Source organism: Drosophila rhopaloa, unplaced genomic scaffold, assembly GCF_018152115.1.
Source record: "Drosophila rhopaloa isolate 14029-0021.01 unplaced genomic scaffold, ASM1815211v1 contig_163, whole genome shotgun sequence".
NCBI lineage: Eukaryota > Metazoa > Arthropoda > Insecta > Diptera > Drosophilidae > Drosophila > Drosophila rhopaloa.
Window position 1 is genome coordinate 5767074 of NW_025335043.1, and position 22996 is coordinate 5790069.

The 22996-nt window shown below is 41.8% G+C and overlaps 4 protein-coding genes across 7 annotated transcripts; 2 read left to right on the forward strand and 2 right to left on the reverse strand.

Moving 5' to 3' along the window:
• The first annotated feature begins 280 nt into the window (after window positions 1-280).
• On the forward strand, window positions 281-13632 carry LOC108050432 (chromosomal serine/threonine-protein kinase JIL-1). Its single transcript, XM_017132120.2, has 8 exons — window positions 281-1115; window positions 1813-2692; window positions 6765-6833; window positions 6897-7030; window positions 8963-9047; window positions 9110-9921; window positions 9983-10431; window positions 10494-13632. Exons 2-8 carry the CDS (start codon window positions 1957-1959, stop codon window positions 11827-11829), a joined length of 3621 nt encoding a protein of 1206 aa, XP_016987609.1. The 5' UTR covers window positions 281-1115; window positions 1813-1956; the 3' UTR covers window positions 11830-13632.
• Window positions 13633-13643: 11 nt separating this feature from the next.
• On the reverse strand, window positions 13644-17641 carry LOC108050433 (uncharacterized protein F23B12.7). Its single transcript, XM_017132121.1, has 5 exons — window positions 16831-17641; window positions 16654-16768; window positions 14987-16561; window positions 14048-14920; window positions 13644-13980 (listed from the first exon to the last, which is right to left on the reverse strand). The coding sequence occupies exons 1-5, from the start codon at window positions 17545-17547 to the stop codon at window positions 13739-13741; spliced, it is 3522 nt and encodes a 1173-aa protein (XP_016987610.1). The 5' UTR covers window positions 17548-17641; the 3' UTR covers window positions 13644-13738.
• A 97-nt stretch (window positions 17642-17738) lies between these two features.
• LOC108050460 (probable prefoldin subunit 2) lies at window positions 17739-18663 on the forward strand. Its single transcript, XM_017132159.2, has 2 exons — window positions 17739-18020; window positions 18128-18663. Exons 1-2 carry the CDS (start codon window positions 17890-17892, stop codon window positions 18420-18422), a joined length of 426 nt encoding a protein of 141 aa, XP_016987648.1. The 5' UTR covers window positions 17739-17889; the 3' UTR covers window positions 18423-18663.
• Window positions 18664-18852: 189 nt separating this feature from the next.
• On the reverse strand, window positions 18853-22068 carry LOC108050458 (molybdenum cofactor biosynthesis protein 1). Of its 4 annotated transcripts, none has more exons than XM_017132156.2 (5): window positions 21938-22068; window positions 21612-21826; window positions 21476-21554; window positions 19953-20804; window positions 18853-19801 (listed from the first exon to the last, which is right to left on the reverse strand). In XM_017132156.2, the coding sequence occupies exons 2-5, from the start codon at window positions 21789-21791 to the stop codon at window positions 19209-19211; spliced, it is 1704 nt and encodes a 567-aa protein (XP_016987645.1). In that variant the 5' UTR covers window positions 21792-21826; window positions 21938-22068; the 3' UTR covers window positions 18853-19208. The 4 variants fall into 4 exon arrangements, with proteins under 4 accessions (XP_016987645.1, XP_016987646.1, XP_016987644.1 ...); XM_017132157.2 differs by having other exon boundaries at window positions 21612-21823; window positions 21938-22067; XM_017132155.2 differs by having other exon boundaries at window positions 21612-22067.
• Window positions 22069-22996: the final 928 nt, after the last annotated feature.

The following is a 22996-nucleotide window of genomic DNA, read 5'->3' on the forward strand; positions in this document are numbered from 1 at the left end:
TAAATTTATTTAGAAATTTATGAGTTGTCAAGTAACCCAACCGAGCTTAAAATATTTGCATAAATGCATAATGGGTAGTAGTAATCTTGCCAATACATATTTTTATTAACTTTAAGAATTATTTAATCCTAATAATTTTTATTTTAAAAATCTAATAATTTCCTTTGAACGATAGTTTTTGCCACCCCTGATCCGCGATATATGACAGATAACCAACACCACTGCCCCGTTGCATTTACCAACACTATCGCTGCACCACCTATCGATAGTTCGTCGCCGATAGCGATAACAAATGACACAAAAGCAAAAGGAAAATTTCTGCGTACGGGTCGTGTTGTGGGTGTTCGTATCAAAAAATTCCAAATAGCCAGCCATCCGGTGTGAAACGTTCGAGCCGCCAGCGGCAGTGATTATTCCGATTTGCCGAAATATAGCCCTGATCAAGTGAAAATCGAGGCGGCTGCAAATCAAGGTGGCCGTTGCTAATAAGTGTTCACGAATGAGAGCGCAAAGCAGATGTCGGAGAGCGTCCCGCGCTTCAGTGTGTGTGTGCGTGAACGAGTAGAAAGCGGCGGTAAAAACCTTCGCGTGTAACCCACTAAAAAACAGCAAATTTCAATATCAAAAAGATATTATATTATTGAAAAATAAGTGCAAATAGATATACACAGGGAAATCGAAAAATCCCTGGATATCAAGAGCAACAGCAACAGTCGCCAAGGAGCAGAATCTGCGGACGAAAACAAAAACGCTTTAAAAACGCAGTCGCCGATACAGAAAGTGCCAGCGTGTGCGTGTGCATATGTGTACGTAGAAGTGGGCAAAGAGAACGGTGGAAAAAAATAAAAACTGTGGCAGTGCAAAACTCGCGGCTGATAAAGATTGTGATAATCTAACAGAATATAATAAGAAAAAACCGAAACCAAAAATTGGTTGAATAATATTTAAGTCAACGCCAGTGCTGCAAAAATCGGTCCGCATTATCATCGGAACGTTCAGTGTTGCACATCGCTGCCGCCCCACGCATAATCCAACACTTTCCCCCCCGCCCACACTCACACGGATTTGGATTCCTACGTCTGCATTATAATATTGCGCTTATTTTAACTCGCGAGGTGAGTCGGAGTCTTATATATTTATTTTCTTTCAAAACGAATTTCCCGATCCAATTGCCCGCTGGTAGCGGGAAAAGTACTCCCGCGTGCGCTGAAACTGTACCATATTGTAAAAAATGGGAATGGAAATGAATATGGGATGAGAATAGGAATGGGCAATGGCATGCGGAGGGTACGGTGGACATCGCCTAAGGGGAACGCAATAAGACTGGGTTCAAAACATCAACATTAAGAAAACGTTGAATTTTTTATTATAAATGCTTCTAACAAAGGAACGGTCTAAAATATTCAAACCTAAAATGTTTCTTATATTACAAAAAAAAAATTAAAATAAAACGTTTATTTTTAAATATGATGTCTATATATTATAATTATCTTATCATGTTTATCATGTTTTTTTTAAAGTAATATCGGAAGAAAATTAAATTAAATTTTAATTAATTCAAAATAAAAGAAAACTACATCTATTAAATCGCCTGAACTATGAGAACGTTCAATATGAACAACCTTTTATCAAAATCAATTTAAACATTAACATTGAAAAAAGTGTCAAAGAAGTAAACTTATACACCAGATGTTTTATATTCTAATATTATTTTCTTCTTTAAAATCTTTATTTTTATAGTGCTGATCTATCTGTAAGAGTCGCTACCCCTAAAACTTCTTTACTTAACAAAAAAATGTCCTTACATTTCAGCTTAACGATGCGACACGATCAGTCACTGGACCTTTTTATTTTTTTTTGTTAGTTGTTGGAGAATTCTTTAACTACGTAAATTGTACGTAGAATAATATAATCCACTTGGTATCTCGAAAAGAGAAAATAGCGAAGGAATTAGAAATGAGTCGCATGCAAAAGCAGCAGTACGAGACCTTGAGCAGCGGCACAAGTAAGTCGCGTCGCAAAAATCAGCAAAGTGGCCATGAAATGGGGTTACCATCCGACGGGGACCACGATCAGGTGGTGCGAGGTCATATAAATGGACATCTCCTGGTTAATGGCAATGGCAAAAAACGGAAGTATAGTAAATCAGAAATGTTGACCAATGGCAAAAAGTCCAAACCGAATACAGAGGGTTCTGTTTCGGGAAATGGCAAGTCCCTGGCCTATAACAATAATAATAACAACAACAGCATAAGTGCCACCAATGGCCAATACAACAATAGCAGCAGTAAAACGACATCATCTTCTGGAAGGGACTACAATTATCGCGAAACTATATCTCCGCCTACACCTCCTTCACCACCATCCACAAATGTGGCTGAGATTGTTTGCATCTCGGACGCGGAGAGCGACGAAGAAAGGGATCCGGAGCGGGACTACTATGACCAGGATACAGAGGAGGAGGAAACGAACGGGATGGGGCCCGAGGAATCGCCCCCAAGCAAGTCAAAGACGAAGTCCAATAATGCAGCTGCAGCGGCGGCGGCTGCAGCAGCGGCAGCAGCAGCGTCAATGGCCTCGTCGTCGGCCACGCCCTCCTACGCCATGCCCACCAGCAATAGTACGCCCCTGGATCTGGACAATGAGGCGCATCAACGGGACCTGGAGACGGTGACCGATCTGCGATCCTACGGTGAGTCATTCAACCGGGGAAATTTCCTTTAATGACAATAAGATAACGCCAACTCTACTGCAAACACAAGTTAGATAACACATGCAAACTTCGATACCTTATTATGCAGCATACTTGTTTATTATTAAATTATCAAAAAATGGTTTATATAAAATTAAATTTACAAATTTGATGGATAAAATTTTGTTTGTAGGCAACAAAGGTTTTAATTTGAAAAGGTTTACTGTAATCGACATTTTTATTTATAATAATATAGTATAGCCTTTTGTGATAATCATAATTTTATTTTGTTGCTGTGCTCCATTGATATGCTTCTATTTAAATGCGTGTCTGATAGGCTTAGCACATTCGCTTAACTTAGTTTAAACGAAAACAACTACCTAGTCATTTGGATTAAGTTACAGACCATAATATTGCATGCCTTACAAAAGGCAATAGAAACTTTGGTTATCAAACAATGTAGTTGGTATACAAGGGGTAGAAATAATTGATAACTTTAACCGGGGATGTCTCAAGGTTTGATTGAGAAGGGGGCGGAGTGGCTGGCATTTGGTCAATGCCAGATGGAGTGCCGTCTCTGGCGTCCTTTGAAAAGTGGAGCACATGCATTCAACCTTGACACCATTACCCAGAAAACTCAACCCGGCTTTGTTCGTTCTTCGGGCCAAATCCAAAACTACTGACCTCCCCTGAAATCGCCCAACATCCCCGCCTGCGTACTCACTTCTCACCACACTATATACATCAAGCAGACACAATACCCACCACCCAAAAGACTCATTTAATAACAGTGGGATGAAAACTTAGTTTTCCTGTTGTACATTTTTGTTTGCTAAGTAATGGAAATTTTTATTATCACATTTACATCGAATGTACCGTATAAAAAGGAACACATTTGAAAGTTATTTAAAAAACGGTCTTGAAAGTGTTTTTATGAGGTTTTAAAAATATTGTTTTTTGGTAGTCGAACTTTCATAGCGTGAGAACTTTGTGTAGGGAGTAAAATTAGTATTAGTACTAATTCTAGCCTTTATGTAACAAATATTGTTTATAATTATCGTAAATATGAAGTGTCTATCTGGGATTTGGAATCTCTTCAAACCAAGATCGGTTGTATGTATATTCCAGTCGAATTTGGTTGGTACTATCCAAAGGAAGGCTATATTCCGACCCACTGTACGGCTTTATACATCGCCAGGCAGTCGTGACCATGTCCGTCCGTTCATATGTATGTGCATCGCTGTGTTTGCGCGTTTGCTATGTTCACAAATGTGCTTGTTTGCATAAACGGTTGGTTGTTGTTTGTAGGCAATTTATTTACTTGAACTTGACAATGCAACTCGCCGAACATCTAGCATAGATATGTGTTAAGGTGGCGGAACGAGTTAGCCTCAGGGATAATTGCCTGCAAATTGATAGGTGAGCTGTGTTTGTTGTTTTGTCTTTAATTATCACAAGAACACTATCACGGCAAAAGGGCGGGACCGTGTAATTACAGTACCCTCTTTTTTATAAAATAATAATGCAGAGGAATATATCATAATCGATAACAATCATTTTGAAAATAATATATCAGTTCTACAATATTGAACAATGGTTTAGTAAAAACAAATACTTTAAAAATATTATTATAAACTAGGACATAAAATCACTTTCACATTTAGTACCATTTCTATCCACTTCATCCTTTAGTTTAGCAAAGCAAATGGTTTTCGTTGTTTACTTTTGTACAATATACAGAAATACATGAAGTTAAACATTGTTTGTGCACTTTTTGCACTTGTTTTTCAGAAGCAAAGAAAAACGAAAATTTTGCTTTCATAACCATTCTCCACTTGTTGCGGTTTGTGTTATTCATGTTCTTTGCGTTCATTAAACTTTGCCTAGTCACAGCAAATATATTTTTTGTGCGGTTATTCGGTTTAAGAACCTGGCAAGAGAATATAATGCATATCAAGGCCAATTCATTTGCCCGACGTCACATTCGTCCAAAACAGTCCGGTTTAAAAATACATAAGAAAAAGTCACACTTGCCTTTAATAATGCCGAAAATGTTCCATTCGTATATATATAAAAATTGCAACTTTTTAAAAATCAAAGCTAGGAATTTCCAGGTATAATTAAATTTAAATTGCAAGACCTTATCAGTCTGTAAATAATAGCCTTTAACCTATTTATAAGCAATTGTCTTATCAGAATTCGAACTAAATTTTTAAATCATCTAAGATTATATAAAGCAAGCCAAAATGCCATCGAACTTCTAAAACTAAAAGAATTTAAAATGTAAACTATGAAGTGCTGTTTTATTATTATAAAACGATTGGACCAATAGTTCAGTTGCTCAAGTTAAAAGGTAGCCACCGCCCGCCCAAGTAAGTGTTTCCCCTCTACAGGTAACCAGTTTTTACACCATCTTTCCAGCTTTTCTTGTTGAATCAATAATTTCGGCGAAAAGTTGCCCTCCATAATTCGCCACCCACTGAAAGTCCTGGGTTCGTTGCACCCCTCCAAGAATTTCGGCACGCGTCATCCTGTGCGTTGCTGGTGTTTCGCGTAAATTACATTTACTTGCTGTTACCAAGTTGTATTTTCAAATAATACAACAGGTTCGACCGAGCAACTCAATTCCATTAACCCCTACCGAAGTTTGTTTCAATGTTTCTTGATTTCACAACAACTCGAAATTTTGATGGCTCCGTTGCACGAGGGTTGAATGCACGAGCAAATAGATTGTAAATGTGAAATAATGTTGGACAAAATGCTACAGACATTCCTTTTTGCTGCACTAAACTTAACAGAATGTCCTTTAGAGTTCAAGGACAATTTCACAAGCTGCTGCTGTGGCTAGGATTAATTTGTCAAAGCAGCAGCTAAAATTCACATTTATAAACGTCACACACTCAGACTTTTGGAATGGGAGGAAGTTGGGTAAAAATGGGTTTTACTGACTCACTAAGAACATAGTGGGATGAGTTTGCTCAACCAAATTAGTCACTTGGGGACGTTTTATGTAATGGTAACCCAAATTGAATTACAGTGGTCACTGCGGAATTATAGGCCTTTCGATTGGTTGAAATGTCTGCTATAATTAAATTGAATTGCTTATCAGGTGAATGTCTACCTCCACGGTTTGAAATTACATTTTCCCCTAGTTTGCCAATTAGAAAGGTTAAACTTTCAATCACGTCTCCTTTTTAAGGAAAAGGTAATGAAACCTTCGGTACATTTGGTCGATTGAACATAGGCTTGAGTAATAGCTTCAAGAGAGTGTATAATTTGAAATTAAAGCCCATTCTAGTTATTATTAAAGATACAAATATTTATTTTAAGGTAAGGTAAGATAAGGTACTTTCTATACGAGAAAGGTAGCGTTATTTTTTTTAATCATTAATTTATTTGAGACTCCTTACCAATCAGTTTTGTTTGACCACTGTATAGTTTCATTTAATAAAGTTTTTTCTGTAGCTCCTGTAAGTCCCAAATTTTGTCTGGGCCCAGTAATAATCGTAAACTGTGAAATCTCGTGGCGAGACATTCGGGCCAATTAACCGTAATGGCCTATGGCATATGCCACCTCAGAAGCCTAAAATATATGTTTGTGTAGAGAAAATCTCTCTTTTCCTTTAAGTGAGAAAAGTTATTTGCCTTGTCCTTGGCTTCCAGATGCGCAGACTGTGGTCAACAAAGTTTCTGTTAAGCCAGCCACCCGATGGAATTTCCCATTAAAATGCCCATATAATCACGGATTGCAATTTCCACTTGCTTGCTTTCGCCTCTTGAAACGGAATCAAGTGTCTGACACGTGCTGCACTAACGATAAAAATAAAATGTGATAATTCGTCTCACATGTGTCAAGTAAAACAATGCAAACAACTATTTTTATCGTGCCAACACATACATACATATGAAAACACTTCTCTCATTCTCTTATTATCGTCTTTCCTCGCAGAGAGAACTAACTTGGTTTGCAGTGGTAAATTGATTAGTTTTAAGTTCAATTTGTTTATATATTATAAGTATGTGTATTGATTACAGTGCTAATATGTATGTGTTTTCTTTTCCTCCCTCCCAGTCAAATTGTACAGTGATGAGGCCGTCAGTCTGAATGATTTCAAAATAATACGGGTTCTTGGAACAGGGGGTAAGTAAAAGCTTAATGGGGCGTTTGTAATTACCAATTATTCACTTTCCTATCTTTCTACAGCCTATGGACGGGTTTTCCTTGTTCGCAAGTTAACAAGGCACGATGCCGGAAAATTGTATGCAATGAAGGTTCTCAATAAGATAACGGTAGTCCAGAAGCGTAAAACCGCCGAACACACCAAAACGGAACGCGTGGTAAGTTGTGGAATACTAATTAATGGTAATAATAATTTTAATCAATAAAATTATAAATCTCTAAGATTAAGATTCTCTAGCTCACTCAAAAAGTCTTTTCATTAAGCAGATTAGAATAGAACCTAAAGTTGTTAGGAAAAATATGATGATTTGCCACACAAAAAATATGTGTCAAAATAAATCGAATAAATAAAGATTTGTTACAGTTTAATAAATATAACCAACAAAAGATAACGTACGTTCAGTTATACAAACGCGACCTCCACTGTATACCCATAAAACCCTTTTAATCATTTGTTTTTACCAGAAAGACTGCAAAGCAAACGTGTTTAATCAACTCATTTTTTTGGTAGCTCTTTTGCTTTTTGTTCACCGTTGCCTTTTTACCGCTGCGTGATGTTTTTGCAATCACACCGCTTCCAGATTTCTTTTACTTTGGATTCCTCTTCACTTTAATGACGACAATAAAGTGCAGCTTATTGAAATTAAACCCGTCGAGCGATTTGACAACCTTCAAAGTCGCACGTACAGTTTCCAGTAGCGAACCGAAAAAAAGCAGAAGATAGTAAACGGGAAAGTATAAGGGATAGTGGGACAAGAGAGGAAGAGAAATGTTCTTGTGACCCACATAGGGACTTGTTCTTGTTGCACCGGCAAAAAGCTAAGTCTAAAGAGAGGATATGTACAAGTCTACACCGAAAAAAACAGATTATTCAGCTAATTAAGTTGTTTGCCATTTTGTTATGAGATTAATGTTATATCAATATAGTCTTTATTTGTAGATTTCCAATAAATATTTTTATTTTCTTAAAAAAATATAATTTGGTTATTTGAATTTTAAATTGAAATGATTTACAGTGACTTTTTTACTTATCAATTACAAATATTAGTTTTTTTCCTATGTAGAAAGTCGCGAGAGCTGGAGAGAGCTTCCTGCTCAGATCAATAGTGGAAGTTGTTGTAGCAACTGCCTAGTGCAACCGGTTTTTTTTCTCTCCGTCAACGAGAGAGTTGTAGTAAATCAATGAAAACAGAAAAGAAAATGCGAGAAACAACAAAATGCGTTAAATAACAGCAAACAGGTGTAGGCGCAATAGCGGCAGATAACTTAAACAAATTTACAATTCGGCGCCGTGCCTTTGAGTTGTTTTCATGCTCTATTTTCGTGTCACTCGGTTACCCTTCCCTCCTCTTCCCCCCTCTTGACTTTAAAGGTAAAATACCTGTGCCACTAACCCAGTTATCAAACAACGCCGGCTATATGCGATTCGACAAGTCTATAATTCGCATCGCAGCGGTTAAAATAGAAAGGAATAAACAGCAGTAGTCAATAAAATAAAATAAGCTCTTGGTCTTCGTTATCAAACAAAAAAAATGTGAATAGTTTTATATTTGCGAGCGAGAAAAAATCGGATATTTTGTATGGTTAGTGTTACTCAGGCCTTTCAGTACTGTTCTGTTCGAAACTATTAATGTAAATCGGCATGAAATGTGAAAGTTTTATCTCAAAGAAAAGAGCGAAAGGCAAAAATAATAATTCATTTTCAAAGTACTTGATTTCGCTTTTTCTCTTTCATGTATTTCCTTTCTTTCTTAATTAATCATAAGAAACAACAATAATAATGAAGGCAAAACAAAAAACCCACATATTACGTATGCATTTAAGCCGTATTTTTAAAAACAAAGCTAAAAACCAAATCGGAAAAAAACGAAGCTTGTGATAAGCGAAATCAGCAAACTTGAAATATCGATAAGAGTGATTAAAATTTATTAGTACAATTATTAGAATTTTAAAGTTATTCAGACTTATGCTAATTTTAATAAAGGACATTGTATAAAACAAATACAAGAAATCAGGCAATATTAATGCTTTGAAATATTTTTTTGAAAAGAGACAAATATTTATTAAAGTTTTTTTTTATTTATTTCCAGGTACTGGAGGCTGTTCAGCGCAGTCCTTTTCTCGTGAGTCTCCATTACGCGTTTCAATCCTCGTCGAAGCTATATCTAGTGCTAGGTAAGATGCTGTCGACTAAAGCCAAAGCTAAAAACAACTGAATAAAACGCTTAAAATTGTAGACTTTGCTAATGGCGGAGAGCTGTTCACGCATCTTTACCACGCGGAACATTTTGAGGAGTCTCGCGTACGTGTGTACATAGCCGAGGTGGTTCTGGCCTTGGAGCAACTGCATCAGCTGGGGATCATCTATCGGGACATTAAGCTGGAGAACATTCTGCTCGATGGCGAGGGGCATATTGTACTCTCTGATTTTGGACTGTCAAAGATCCTCACTGCCGAGAATGAGTATCGAGCGCACAGCTTCTGCGGTACCTTGGAATACATGGCACCGGAAATCATCAGGACGGGGCCGCCGGGGCACGACAGTGCCGTGGACTGGTGGTCGGTGGGTGTGCTTACCTTTGAGCTGCTCACCGGTGCCTCGCCATTCGCCACGTCTGACGGGCAGAGCCAGCAGTCGGAGATCTCTCGACGGATCCAGAAGGAGCAACCGTTGATTCCCTCCTCATTCAGCGCTAATGCCCGAGATTTTGTGCTGAAGATGCTGGAGAAGAACCCCAAGAGGCGGCTGGGGGGCAATCATCGCGACGCTAGCGAGATTAAGGAGCACGCCTTTTTCCACGGCATCAACTGGCAGGAGCTGCGCAACAAGCGCCGCAAAGCGCCCTACAAGCCCACCCTCACCTCCGAGGACGATGTGCAGAACTTTAGCAATGAGTTCACCGACCAGGTTCCCGAGGACCCCGAGTGCGATGCTCCGCCCAGCCGGATTCGACTCTTCCGCGGCTACACCTATGTAGCACCGGAGCATTTGGAGCAAATGCGAAGGGATAACCAGTGCCAGATTCAATACTGCAATCCAGGACTTCAGGTGGGTTAAGTTTGCAATACTATTTGATAACCATAATTAATAACTTGCCCTATTAATGCAGAATATACCATCACGACCTGATGACCTCGAATTGGGCACCCGCACCGTGAGCGGAGCCTATGGTACTTGTCACTTTGTGGTAGATAGCTCCTCGGAGATGGTCTTTATGGCCAAGGTTATACCACTGTCCAAGTTCCGTCCCTCCGAGGTGGACGCACTGATCTCGTGCGCTCTAGATACTAACAGTCACAAAAACATTGTTAGCTACCATGGAACGTTTAGGGACAAGTGTGAGACTTGGATCATCATGGAGTACCTGTGTGGCGAAGAGCTGACTGCATCCATCCGTATGGATGAGCAGTCGTGCCGGGAGATTTTTCTGCAACTGGTGATGGCCGTGCGCCACATCCATTCTAAGCACTTTTTACATGGGGACCTGAAGCCAGAGAACGTCATGTTCGAGAGCCGGGAGGATAGGCACGTCAAACTGGTTGACTTTGGCAATGCCTGGTGAGACAATCTAAAATTGCTTATTTATTTTTGTTTATTCTATCTGTTTTATCCACCCACAGTTACAATAATCGTTTCCAGAGCTGGAAGGACAAGCCACGCTACACGCTAGACTACGCTCCTCCCGAAATGCTAGCGGACGCGAATCTCGTCACTTATTCGCCAGCGGTGGATATCTACGGTCTTGGGGCCACTCTCTACACCATGCTGGTGGGTCATCAGCCGTACAGGCAGAACTTGGACGATGTGGATCACTCCGCCCATGCCCATCACGAGCTTCGCAAGCGAATGCGTCGGGAGACGTTCAACCAGCGCTCAAAGCGCTGGGAGAATTCAAGTCCAGCGTTTCGGCATCTGGTTGGCTGGTGCCTGCAGCGAAATCCGGCCGATCGGCCTACAATAGCAGATATTCTAGACAGCGAGTGGCTGCAATACACCAGTGATGATCCGGACGTGGATATCATTGTGTCGCCAGAGCAGCAGGTCGTGGTAGACCTCAGCGAGGACACCATGGAGCAGCCGACGTCAGGTATGTTAGACGAGCAGGAGCAGCCTGAAACCACACTCGACAAGTCGGCGGAGGATGAGGGTATCACCCTGCTCACGGATGAGGCTGTGCCGGCCAGCGAATCTATAACCAATGCAGCCACTTTAACTGCGGCAGTTGCTCCTCCCTCCGACGACGAGGACCTGGTGATTCACGAACGATTCGACCCGGCCTTTGAGTGCCCGACGGACTTCTACGGCTTCGACGAGGATGCGCCGCCTCTTCCGCTGCCCGCGGAGTACTATACCGAACTGCCTCTGCCGCAGGAGGATCGGCAAAACATGCCACCGCCTCCAGCTCCAGTTGAAACGTATCAGCCCATTCGACGGCCGAGAACGCGCCAGCAGCGTCGCACAGAGAGCCAGCTGTTACATCCTGTCAGCACCGCCACACAGGAAGACAACAAGGCGTCCTTGCGCCTGCTGATGCAGCAGCTGCCGCCGCCCGTGGACATCGTGGTGACCCGCATACCGAAGAGAACCCAACGCGTGGTACGCACATTGCCTCCCTCGTTCGGAAGCACTAAGCAGAGAGAGGAGAGTTTCCATGGTTTCAGCAAGACGGCAAATTCGTGGCGTAAGTCGCGGGCCAGCTGGCGGCACTTCTGTTTGCTTATCAACGGAGTGCAGCAGGTGCTCAAAAATAGGTTCAAGAAGAAGCGCCGGGTCTACTGCCTGCCCAACATTAAGTTGGAAAAGATCGACTATGCTTACGAGAAGCCGCTGACTTTCCCACGGCCCAAGGCGTCGCAACTGAAGCGCGCAAAACGGGAGCCCAAGGTGCCGCGACCGCCGACGCGAGTGCAACCGGAGAGGGCGCGGGCGCTGCGGCAACGGTATGTGTTCCAATGACATGAGGATGACGATGACGACGAGCTAGAGGTGGTGGAAATCAAGAACGAGACGCTGGGCGAGGAGGAGGAGCAACCGCGAGCGGTGCTGCAGTGGGAGGGCGACTTCAGGAGGCCACGGATGTACAGCTGACGACAGACATTGACCCAATGGCCCTACCAGGACAACGACGACCACACCCCGGGCAAATCTGTGGGTGAAGACTCCTTGGGGTTCTGCACCCAACAACAAACCCACTAACCCCACTATTTAACAATGGAGAGCATGAGTGGAATACGAAGTACGGAAACCAACTTAACACTTTAAACTTTAATAGGAGGGGTAACAGCAACGTCCTTATAAGTGTTTTATATATGCGATTTGTTGTGCTAGTTAATTATTTCAATAGCCTAAATGTAAAAAAGTCAGACACAAAAAATGGGAACTATACAAAGGCAACTTTTTGCATTGATCTTAGAGCGGTTAAGACATTGAAACAAAACTTTAACAATTACCGACACAGAACACAATCACTAATATCATTATTACGGTTTGCAATTAGTTTAGTGCAAAATTATGTTTAAGCAAGACAGTGAGAAAGATACACAAGCCCCTAAATACACAAAAATTTGGTTTAAGTTGTGCTTTATATTAAGTTATATTCTTTATTCCTAAAGCAGCATTCTCAACACTACCCAACAATTAACTAGAAAATCCCGCCCAGTATATATTGCCATCTGCAATCGGGTTTAAATAATCCATTTGATTATGAATGCATTTGGCAATGTTTCCTTATAATATTTAAATCATTTCAGTTAAAACTAAAGGAAAAAAGATGCAACGCCCGAAGAGCCATTTCCACATGAAACTGCGAAGTTCTTCTTCGAGGCCGAGCCAAAACCAATGCGTTTTTTGCAAAAGAAACTGATCAAGAAACGGATCAAGAAACGTAAATAGTCGTAGAGTTGTTAAGGGCAAACTAACTTTTATTTGTTTTGTTAAGTATTTTTGATTGTTTAATTTTTTAATTTGCCGCAAAACCTGTAACTAAGTTAGTTAATGCAATGAAAATCGATGAAATCTAAATAAACTTAAAAAAATTACGTTATTGTAAACTCTCTTGATTTGTATATTTTTATTGTGTATTATTTAAATGTTTTTAACGCAACCACATAAACCCCTCCGCTGACAAAAACTTAAAACCAAAACCAATTCACATATCTAAACTGTGTAAACTGGCCGTATAGTTGTATGAAAAGGATGTTAAAAATCATGGTGTAAATTTTAGTATAAAACAAATAACATTTATATTAAAGTTGCCTTTTAACAAGTTGCCTTAGAACACACACAAATGTAAAACCCAAAAAAAAACTCCAAGTCGCAATACAAAAAGTTAAACAAAACTTAAATTTTATAAGCAAAACAAAACCATATTAAGGAACTGTTTGGCATGAGTTTTTTATAGGCGCGATCATTGGCAATTCGTCGTAGTTTAAGATCTCTGGAACTATTCTAGACCATAGACTACACCCAATCTACCTACAGAGGAGGCAACAACCAATAAGCAACAACCAATGGGGACAATTAGTTAAATGTAAGAATAAAGCAATCAAATCGTATTGAACTCGATTTTTATAGTTCGGCCAAAGCGTTATACCGATAACGGATAGTTATGTTAACCAAACAAATGCGTTTGTTTAGCTTCGAAGATCAATTGAGGTACACAGATGAATTTGAAAACAAGTTGCTAGCTATTAAGTCACCAAAGTCTGTACATAAAACCAATATCAAAATGCAGTTAAAATAAAGCATTTCAAATGATAATCAAAGGGGTCTTTTAAACTTATTCAAAATTATAAATGTTTAATCTTGCATTTGTGTATTTACACATCTAACCAATTTAATGGTAGGTTTTGTAATCGAATCTAGTTTAGTGTTTTCGCTTCTTGCCCCCTTTCTGTGGTTTGCCACCTTTGGCCGCTGGTTTTCCGGCAAACTTCTTGCCCTTGTAGGTTTTCGTATTCGATCGCCGGTTCTCCTCCCACTTTAATTGCTTGACGGAGGATTTGTCCTTGTTGAAAACGGCATTGCTTGTGCCCTGACCTTTGACCTTAGCCGTTTCCTCCAACAGCGAAGAGAAGTCATCGGCGGCGGCAAACAAAGAGGACATATCTATGAAGGATTAAGATAATCAACATGAACGAATGCTGATCTAAAAAATGAATAATAACTATCTTACCATGGCTCTGTTTGAGTGTCTTGGCAAAGGTACGTCCTCCCACCATGTCGGAGGGATCCTTGCGTGACTTTTTAGACCTAGGTGGCGCGTCATCGTCCTCATCTGGACTCTCCGGACCGTCACTGGAATCACTGTCGTCCCGGCCTCCATCGGAAATCGAGCCCTCATCATCATCGTCTTCATCCAGTGGCTCCAAATCAACTGAGCCCTCGTCATCATCGTCGTCATCCAGTGGCTCCAAATCAATTGAGCCCGTATCATCATCAGATTGACCATCAACATCCATTTCATCATCGTCTCCTAAATTATCATCGCCCCAATCGTCTTCTATATCATCCATGTCCTCTTCCGCCTTGTCTGCCTGCTTTTTCTTTTTTTTGTCCTTGGACTTTTCCTTCTGCATCTCGCCGCCCAGCTCCTGTAGGAAATTGAGTTCCTCTTCGTCCTGCTCTTCGTCGACGCCCTCCTTAAACTTCTTGCCGAAATATCCATCCAGATAGGCCTCAAATTCATCGTCGTCCACTTCGCCCTCCTTCAGATATTCGTCTCCAGCCTCGCCATCTTCACCATTGTCCGTCTCATCCTTCTTTACCTCCTTTTGTTTTTTATTCTGATTAACAATCTCCGCCTGTCGGCGCTTGTGCTCCAGGAAATTGAAGATGAACATCTCGTCCTCGGTGCAGTTGGTCTTGGTCAGAGATTTCACTGGCCTACCACGTGCTCCGTGGGCCATGTAGCGTTTGTGGGCCACACTGGCACTCTCCGCCGCCTGCGGAGCTTCCAATTTCTTGGGATTCTTGAAGGCGAAGCGCTCCAGGAAGTGCGGAAGCCCGAAATCTCTTAGCGGATCACCATAGTAATCGATGCGTGATTCTAAGAAAGGATTAATAATAGGATTAAATAATGTTATTCTGGATGATAATCATTGGATGTACTCACGCTGTAGGATCTGTTCGGCAAAAACCTGGACAGTGGGATGGTAATGCTGGCGCAGCAGCAGCAATTCATTTCGCAGCGCATAGCCTGCTCCTGCAAAAGCTGGCACGCGATGGTATGGATCGTACTTACAGGAATCAATCTCCCGCACCTTGGACTCAGTAGCAGTCACACTGGCATGGTGCCAGGAAGAGGTAATCGACTTGGCACCTTCTTCCGCTTTTACCTCCGCTGGATTTGACTCTTTCACATTAGCCGTTTCCTCCTTGACATCTTCGTAAGTCTCCTCCTCATCGCTTCCAAACTTATCAAGATCTGTGTCCACTGGTATTATTGCTTTTGAACTGGCATTCACTTCCTCCGATGCTCCAGTGCCACCGATGAGCTCACGTCGCATGCGCAGCAACTTGTGAATAACAATCAAACAACCAGCTGCAATGTGGGGAGGAGCGTAGAGTGTGAGCTGCAGGAGGCGTTTGACGAATGCCTGAGCCCTAGCCACATGGTTGTCGATGTGGATGGCACGATGGACTATATGCAGCAGATGAGCCGCCGTTTTACTGCCCAGGTTGATGAGGTTTAAATCCAGCAGTTTCACATACAGAGCATTGTAAAACCGATCTGATTTCTCAGTTTTAACAGTAACAAGTTGGAGCAGCAATCCCAGAGTTTGAACAGCAACCCGAATATCGGCCAAATGGACCAACCGGTAAATGGTATCTTGCATTTCCTTGGTGAGCAGCTCCCCGTTGCTATCCTTGGCCGGTTGAGCCTCCACGATGGCCTTTTGCAGACACCGAAGGATTGCCTGCATAGTCCTGTTGTTTACGGCTCCCTTTTGAACAAGAACCTTGAAGAGGGCAAAGCAGATGTTGACCAGCTTGGTGCAGACTTCGGGCCGGCCGGAGGGTGCGATGCTGGAGAGGAAACACAGGGCAAAGTGCTGCGCTCGGTCGGAAATGTTGTTACGGAAAAGCAGCTTCTCCGTCTCTGAAACGATCACGCCGCACATATTGGGATGCCGTTGGGCCACCTCACTGAGGTGATGCAGCGCCTTGGAGGCAATCTTGGCAATGGGGTCGCCCAGCTTGTTTACTAACATAGTCAGCAGTAGCTGCTCCTTTTCGGGAGCGTAGGCTAACAGCCTGGAAGCGGCCACAATCGAGGAGTTCTTGTTGTGCTCCTGTCCTGTCTGCAAGCCCTGCATGACATTCTTGAGGAACTCGTGATACTGGTCCTTAAGTTCGCTCTCAAAATGCCAGTACGCGTAGATGCGTCGCTTTTGCTCGTTGCGCAGTTTCTCATCCTTCTTCAGCTTCTTCCAATCGGCTCCACGGGTGTGAACTGCTAGGAGTTTTCTGTTTGGAGGCAGGAGCACCTCCTGCCACAGATCCGTAAGCACAGCAATCACATCATTACTGGCCTTGTTAGAAATCTTGCAGAATCCAATCAGTGTGGTCAGGGCTTCCAGGTTGCCCAGGGGATTACTGGTCACTAGCAGGGCTCCGGCATTGGCACGATCCTTGGCCGTACCCTTGTGCAGAGCGGTTTGCAACCAGCGGGCATCCGTAGGATTACCTAACAATCAGATTAAGGCGTTAATAGGAATTCAAAGCATTGTGTTTGTCTATTACAAGTATACGGATATCCCTGAAACTAGCATAACCTACGTTTATTGAATGTTGTCTTCTCAGCTTCGAAGGAATTCTGGCAGAGATTATAGAGCTCCAGTTGATCGTTTTCCTTCATATCCAACACCTCATCGGTAGAGGGGTAATCGGGATGCTTCAATGAAAAGGGTAGATAATAGAGCGAGCGTTCTTTTAAGTTTTTAAGTAGAAACATACCACATGATACCATTTCTTTTGGGACTCCTCATCTTCATCAACTTTTGACTGATATTTGTTGTGCTTTTTGGAAAAAGTTTGTCCCAGTTCCTCATCACTATCTCCATCGGTATCAGAGACATTTTTTTCAGCACCATCCTCGTCGAACTTGATACGTTGGGGTTTTTTAGAGTTTTCCGTGAACTTTTCATCATCTCCAAACTTAATTTTCTGGGATTTCTTTACTTCATCGGGTTTTTTGTTAGATACTTCTTCTTCGACATCAACAAACTCAGCCTTTTTGCCAAAATCACGCTTTTGACCATTATGTTTCTGGTGATTTTTGTTGAATGGTTTTTGGGATAAAGCTTCTCCATTTTCGCCAAACTTGATTTTTTGTGGTTTTTGACCGTTTTGATTCTGCTTGTTGAAGGATTTGGGAGCTACTGGTTCTCCTTCTTCACCGAACTTTATTTTTTGAGGTTTATTGGTATGATCTGGCTTATGACCATTATGTTTTTGATGATTTTTATTAAAGGATTTACCACCCTGCGATTGTCCATCCTGGGCAAACCTTTTCTGTGGCTTTTTCACTTGATCCCTGCCTTGATTTTTTGTCTTCTGTGGGTGCTCCTTTTTGTTTTGTTTAACTACAGCCTCGCCAGAATCATCGAACACAATTTTCTTGTTCTTGGAGGGTCCTCCGAATTGCACACCTTTGGCCACTGCTGCCGGCATGGTTTTATTTATCAATTTATTAAATTAAAAGCATTAAATAAAGTAAACTCGGTTGGAAACAACTGCACGTGTATTCAAATTTGACAATCACACTGAAACGTCACCAACAGATGGGCGCCTATCGGCTATCGATTAAAATTGGCCATTTACCATGAAACGTCAGCAGCAATGGTTTCAGGGCAATCGATTGTATCGAATAAACATTGGTTTTGGTGTCAGCTCTATCGCAAAGCCCTCGTGTTCGCCGACTTATTTTGAAAGAAAATCGCAGATTTTCGCAATTTTGGAGCGAGTATTCATATCTAGCTTTCGAAGGGGTCCTTTTGGGGAGCGAGCATTGCTATGAGTACGGAATCGGCGAAGGCGGCGCCCAGCCAGGAGGCCATTGTGGCCCAGTTCCAACAGCTGCGCAATGATCAGCGCAACTTGGCGAACAGTCTAAATACTTTAGAGATGGATTTGAGGGAACACAAGTGAGTCACCGGGGCCCAAAGATGGTTCAACATTTGGTGGGACCTTGGAGATATGGGATAACATCCGTAGACAACCAATTATAATCCCATAACACCCCTTCCCACAGAACTGTGATAGAAACTCTGCAGGCGGCAGATCCGGAGCGCAAGTGCTTCCGCCAGATTGGCGGTGTTCTGTGCGAACGAACCGTGAAGGAGGTGCTGCCGCAATTGGTGGAGAACAAGGACTTCATCGCCAAGACCATCATCATGGTCACCGACGACCTGAGCAAAAAGGGCAGCGAGCTGAACAAGTTCAAGGAGGAACACAACATCAAGATCCGGGGCGAACACCTGGGCGCCGATGGAGCCAAGGATGCGGAGAACAAGGCGGAGAACCGCAATGTCCTGGTGTCCAATTAGGACCGATTGATTACCTCACCACACCGTATTTATTGTGTCTATGTTGAGAGGGAACTCTGCCAGGATTTGCGAGCAATAATCCGCGTTTACTGAACAGTTCTAATGTTGTATGTACTTTTAGCTGTAAGGCGCAGTTCGCGACACGCCTCAAATCGCACCTTCACACCAACTCTATCCATTAATTCTCTCATTTAAACTTAACCCACTCTGGCCACGAATTAAAAAGAACCGCAACCTTAAACTTCTGTACGAAATTAATCATGCTACTTGTGATTCATTGGAGAGGAGGTTAAACTTTCTGACTGGAAATTTTTTTTGGTGATACATTTTTCGATTGTTCCTATGGAAGCTATATGAGCTAAATCAGTCGTCCGATTTGTAAAACATAAAATTTCTACAGAGGAAAAAAACAATATTAATCGTAAAGTAGTAGTATTACAGCTAATTAAAAAAATTTATTTCATGTCTTTGTTATTATTTTTACATTAGTCAATTCATTTTTCGGGTCTATTCATATTTATAAAAGCACTAAAAATTACATTCTTTGTATGTTGATACAAATTACATTTTTCATAAAAAGTATAATAGATTTAAAGAAGCACAATTTAGGAAGGAAAAAATCCATGTTAACAAATGTATAAAACGATAGTTAGTTATTTTGATTTTCATATAACTCTTCCTAATTAAAAATGGTTAGGTGAATAATAAGCAGTATAAGATTTTCTATTCCCCTATATATGGTTTAACCATAACATTAAAACTAATCCAGTCAGTCAGCGCAACTCCTCACTCGACCTCTTGTACTGCTCCTTCTTTCGACTCCTCCCGCTGGAAGTCCCTTTTTCCGCCGGATTTGCTCAACAGGCGGACGTTGGTGATGCAGATGTCGTGGGAAACGGCCTTGCACATATCGTAGACAGTTAAGGCGGCCACGGAAACAGCGGTTAGGGCTTCCATTTCGACTCCAGTTTGGCCGGAGCAGCGAACCGATGCCTCCAGCCGGACTGAGTGCTCATTCCTGAGAAGAGTGGCCTGCACTTTCACGGAGGACAAGCTGATATTGTGACACAGGGGTATCAGTTCGGATGTGCGTTTGGCTCCCATGATGCCAGCCAGTTGGGCCACCGTTAAGACATCTCCTTTGGCCAGCTCATTGGCTGCTATAAGTTGGGTGAGATGCTTGCCCACCAGGACAGTGGCCTCTGCACGAGCTATTCTTGTGGTCGAAGGCTTGGCGCCCACATCCACCATTTGGGCCTTGCCCTGGGCATTGACATGGGTGAGCTGGCTGCAATTTCGGACCTGGAGCTGCAACTTTGAAGAATGATGTGCTGGGTGATACAGAAAATGGTATTGATGATGGAGCCGTGGCGCAGCATCTGCAACGGGAGAGAGGGGAGAGTGTGGTGTGTCTACTAGCCGCCAATGAGTATCATGGGCCGGTTCTCCATCTGCGACAGGTTGAGCATGCCTGCGAAGGAGGACCAAGTTCTGAAGACTTTCTACGTTTGATTTGGGATCGTAACTCACCTGCATGCTGTTTCTTCTTGCGCTGCACCGCCGCTCCAATCAGATCCACCAGCTGCTCCTCCGATATACCCTCATTTCGCATGGCATCTCTCAAGGAGAACTCCTTATTGCCAAACAAACACACCTTGATGTTACCATCCGCAGTAAGTCGCAATCTGTTGCAGGTTCCACAAAAGTGTTCCGTCATCGAGGTGATGAAACCCACCTGGCCCTTGAAACCAGGCACAGCATAAGCTTTGGATGTGTCATTGGGTCCATTGGGAAGGGCCTCGAAATCCGGCCACCTTTGACGGATAGCTTGCAGGGTATCTTTGTAGGAAATAAGCCTTTCTGTATGCCACTTGTTACCTGAAAATGGCATATACTCTATAAAGCGCACATCCACTGGACGATCCCTGGTGAAGTCTACAAAGTCGCAGATCTCGTCTTCGTTGAAATCGCGCATAAGGACACAGTTAACCTTGGGACGATAGCCTAATTGAACGGCTAGATCGATGCCAGCTATCACCCGCTCCCAACCTTTTCGCCGGGTTATTTTCTCAAAGCGATCTCTCTTCAGTGTATCTAAGCTGATGTTTAGGGAATCTAATCCTGCTCTCTGGAGCGGCAGAAGCAGACGGGTGAGCACCAGACCATTGGTTGTTATGCCAACTTGCTCCAGTTCCGGTAGAGCCTTCATTTGTGCCACTATCTCTACTATATCCCTCCTGACAGTGGGTTCTCCTCCTGTTAACCGGATCTTTCGCACTCCCTGCTCCACGAAAATGCGCGCTAGGCGAAGGATTTCCTCGGTGGTCAGCAGATTCGACTTGGGTTGCAAGGGAACTCCCTCAGCGGGCATGCAGTAGTCACCTAAAAGATGGATTTGTTTAGTTAAGATCAACATCATAATATATGTTATCGCTATTTTAAATCTAAGTTAAAATAGGAACAATTGCGGGTGTTAAAGTAAGAGAAACAAAGAGAGGTAAAAAGAAAATACAATTCAATTCTTGTATAGTAAATAACTTATTTTGAATTTCTTATGAAACTTGTTTGTCTTACATATATAGTTTTAATTAATTACGCCTGTAATTAATTGTGGTTTTTAATTATTATCTACTAAACGATTAATTTCTGACCCTTTAAAAAATACATTGGTCTATATGGATATATAATATAGTCACATAACTATTTTAAATGCTTGCAATAAATAACAGAATGGAACTTTCTGGAAATCAATTGATGATCATTAAGATATCAAGTGTTGTTTGCCACCAGTAATTGGAACCGAAAATGCTGTGAAAGCTGAGTACAATAGAACCCAAAAATCAAATTAGAACATCGTTACTAATTTGGTAACACAAAGGTCAAATATGGGGCTTTATAACTACCATGTTGAGAGCAGTTGGGCAAGTGTAAAACACGAATTTCGCCACATTATTCAATCAGGGTTGGGATCCACTTCATAACGAGTATTATCAAAAGGGTAGAACAACAACTGATAAGAATGAAAGCATAGCTGTTTTGGGCGTGAAACTTACATCGCAGGTTGCAGCGTTCGGTTAGAGAAATCCTCAAATAGGTGTGGTGTCGGCCAAATGAATCCGTCAGTGGAGAATTCTGGGGAAAATTAGATTAGCGAAATAGAGACGTTTGGAGTATTAACGTAGTACTTACGTTTCTCAGCACCTGTTTCTCCGACTCCAATGGCTGAGCACTTGCTGTGGCCAGCTTTAGGTAACCGGTTGTGGCCTTCAGCCGGATTCCTCCTTTCCAAAATAAGGCCACCTCACCACCACCTCCTCCTCGATTCTCCTGACCCAACAATCGAATCGCGTGTCTGACCAGTAGCCGCATTTTTTATTTTGATTAATGCGCTGTGCTGCTCTCTGCTAAAACGTTTTTAAAATGAACACAATTGAATTGGCGTTTACGTAAACCGGCAATTCGCGGGGGGTACGAGATGGTAAGGGATCTGTTGTCGCTGGAGCGATGGAATATACCGATTTCGGACAGTCCGGTGTGATAAGCAATTACATATGCTTTTACGAGCACGCTGCTTCGGGTTCTTGGTGCTGTGTATGTCGCCGAATCCGAGGTTTCCGACTGCACCCGGCAATCGTTGTTTATAAACTAAGTGGCGATCATATGGAATAAGTTACTAATGCAGCTTTCGCCATTCGCCAAAGCTTTCTAATGCCAGTGTTAGGCAGCATTAATATTAATTTTTGGGGTTGAATGGGGAGATAATGGGGCAAAGGGGCTGGCGCTCCAGAGCTTTGACCCCCAGAAACTTTTCAAACTGCTTGAATTGGCAAAAATGAGGCAGTGCTAAAACAGCACTTTATTTCATTCCTTAATGATACCCCTTTTAATATATTGTCATTTAAATTGTATTTTATGTAAGGGTTGGGTATCAGTTATGTTATTTATATGTATTTTGGTAACAGCTGGCTATTATTTTATTTTTAAAGCACCTTTAAGATTTTGTTCTGAGTTAGTAAAATATCAGTTTTTTAAAAAGTTGATTAATTTGTTTTTACTCTTTATAAAGATCGGTCCTTCTTTGTTACGAAAGTATTTAAAAAACTCCTTTAATCCTACTTAAGATGAGAGCAATATTTTTTAAATCAAAGTCTCAATAATTTGTGTGTATTGGTTTATTCATTTTGCTAATGGATTAATATTCTTTCTGATTATTTAAAAACTTAACGCTAAACTTAATCATTACTTCTAAAGTAAATTTATTTATTCATTTTGCCAATGGATTAATATCCTTATCTGACTACCGTAAAACTTAACGATAAGCCTAGTCATTACATGTGAAATAAATTCAGTCGGTCCTTGGGTATAAAGAGGAATGCTAATTCGGTCAGAGAAACCTTATATATCACAAAGTAAATGCATCAGAGACCTATAATCCATCCAAAAGCCAGCTCTCTTTTTAAAAAAGAGTCATAACCAACTATTGCTTTCCGGACGCGTACGTTTCTGAAAGATCCCTTTTGTTTATCTTTCTCTTTTTGCGATGGAGCTCCCGCTCTTTTTCCTTTGATGCTGTT

Excerpts from the sequence above, each read along its gene's own strand:
- LOC108050458 (XM_017132156.2), bottom strand. The coding sequence starts at position 21,791 with ATGCGGCTACTGGTCAGACACGCGATTCGATTGTTGGGTCAGGAGAAT. Across the intron at positions 21,555-21,611 it reads AGAAACAGGTGCTGAGAAAC|AATTCTCCACTGACGGATTC; the intron begins GTAAGTACTACG and ends AATTTTCCCCAG. Across the intron at positions 20,805-21,475 it reads CGAACGCTGCAACCTGCGAT|GTGACTACTGCATGCCCGCT; the intron begins GTAAGTTTCACG and ends TCCATCTTTTAG.
- LOC108050433 (XM_017132121.1), bottom strand. The coding sequence starts at position 17,547 with ATGCCGGCAGCAGTGGCCAAAGGTGTGCAATTCGGAGGACCCTCCAAG. Across the intron at positions 16,769-16,830 it reads AAAAGAAATGGTATCATGTG|CATCCCGATTACCCCTCTAC; the intron begins GTATGTTTCTAC and ends TTTTCATTGAAG. Across the intron at positions 14,921-14,986 it reads TGCCGAACAGATCCTACAGC|AATCACGCATCGATTACTAT; the intron begins GTGAGTACATCC and ends ATCCTTTCTTAG.
- LOC108050432 (XM_017132120.2), top strand. The coding sequence starts at position 1,957 with ATGAGTCGCATGCAAAAGCAGCAGTACGAGACCTTGAGCAGCGGCACA. Across the intron at positions 7,031-8,962 it reads ACACCAAAACGGAACGCGTG|GTACTGGAGGCTGTTCAGCG; the intron begins GTAAGTTGTGGA and ends ATTTATTTCCAG. Across the intron at positions 9,048-9,109 it reads GAAGCTATATCTAGTGCTAG|ACTTTGCTAATGGCGGAGAG; the intron begins GTAAGATGCTGT and ends TTAAAATTGTAG.
- LOC108050460 (XM_017132159.2), top strand. The coding sequence starts at position 17,890 with ATGAGTACGGAATCGGCGAAGGCGGCGCCCAGCCAGGAGGCCATTGTG. Across the intron at positions 18,021-18,127 it reads ATGGATTTGAGGGAACACAA|AACTGTGATAGAAACTCTGC; the intron begins GTGAGTCACCGG and ends CCCTTCCCACAG.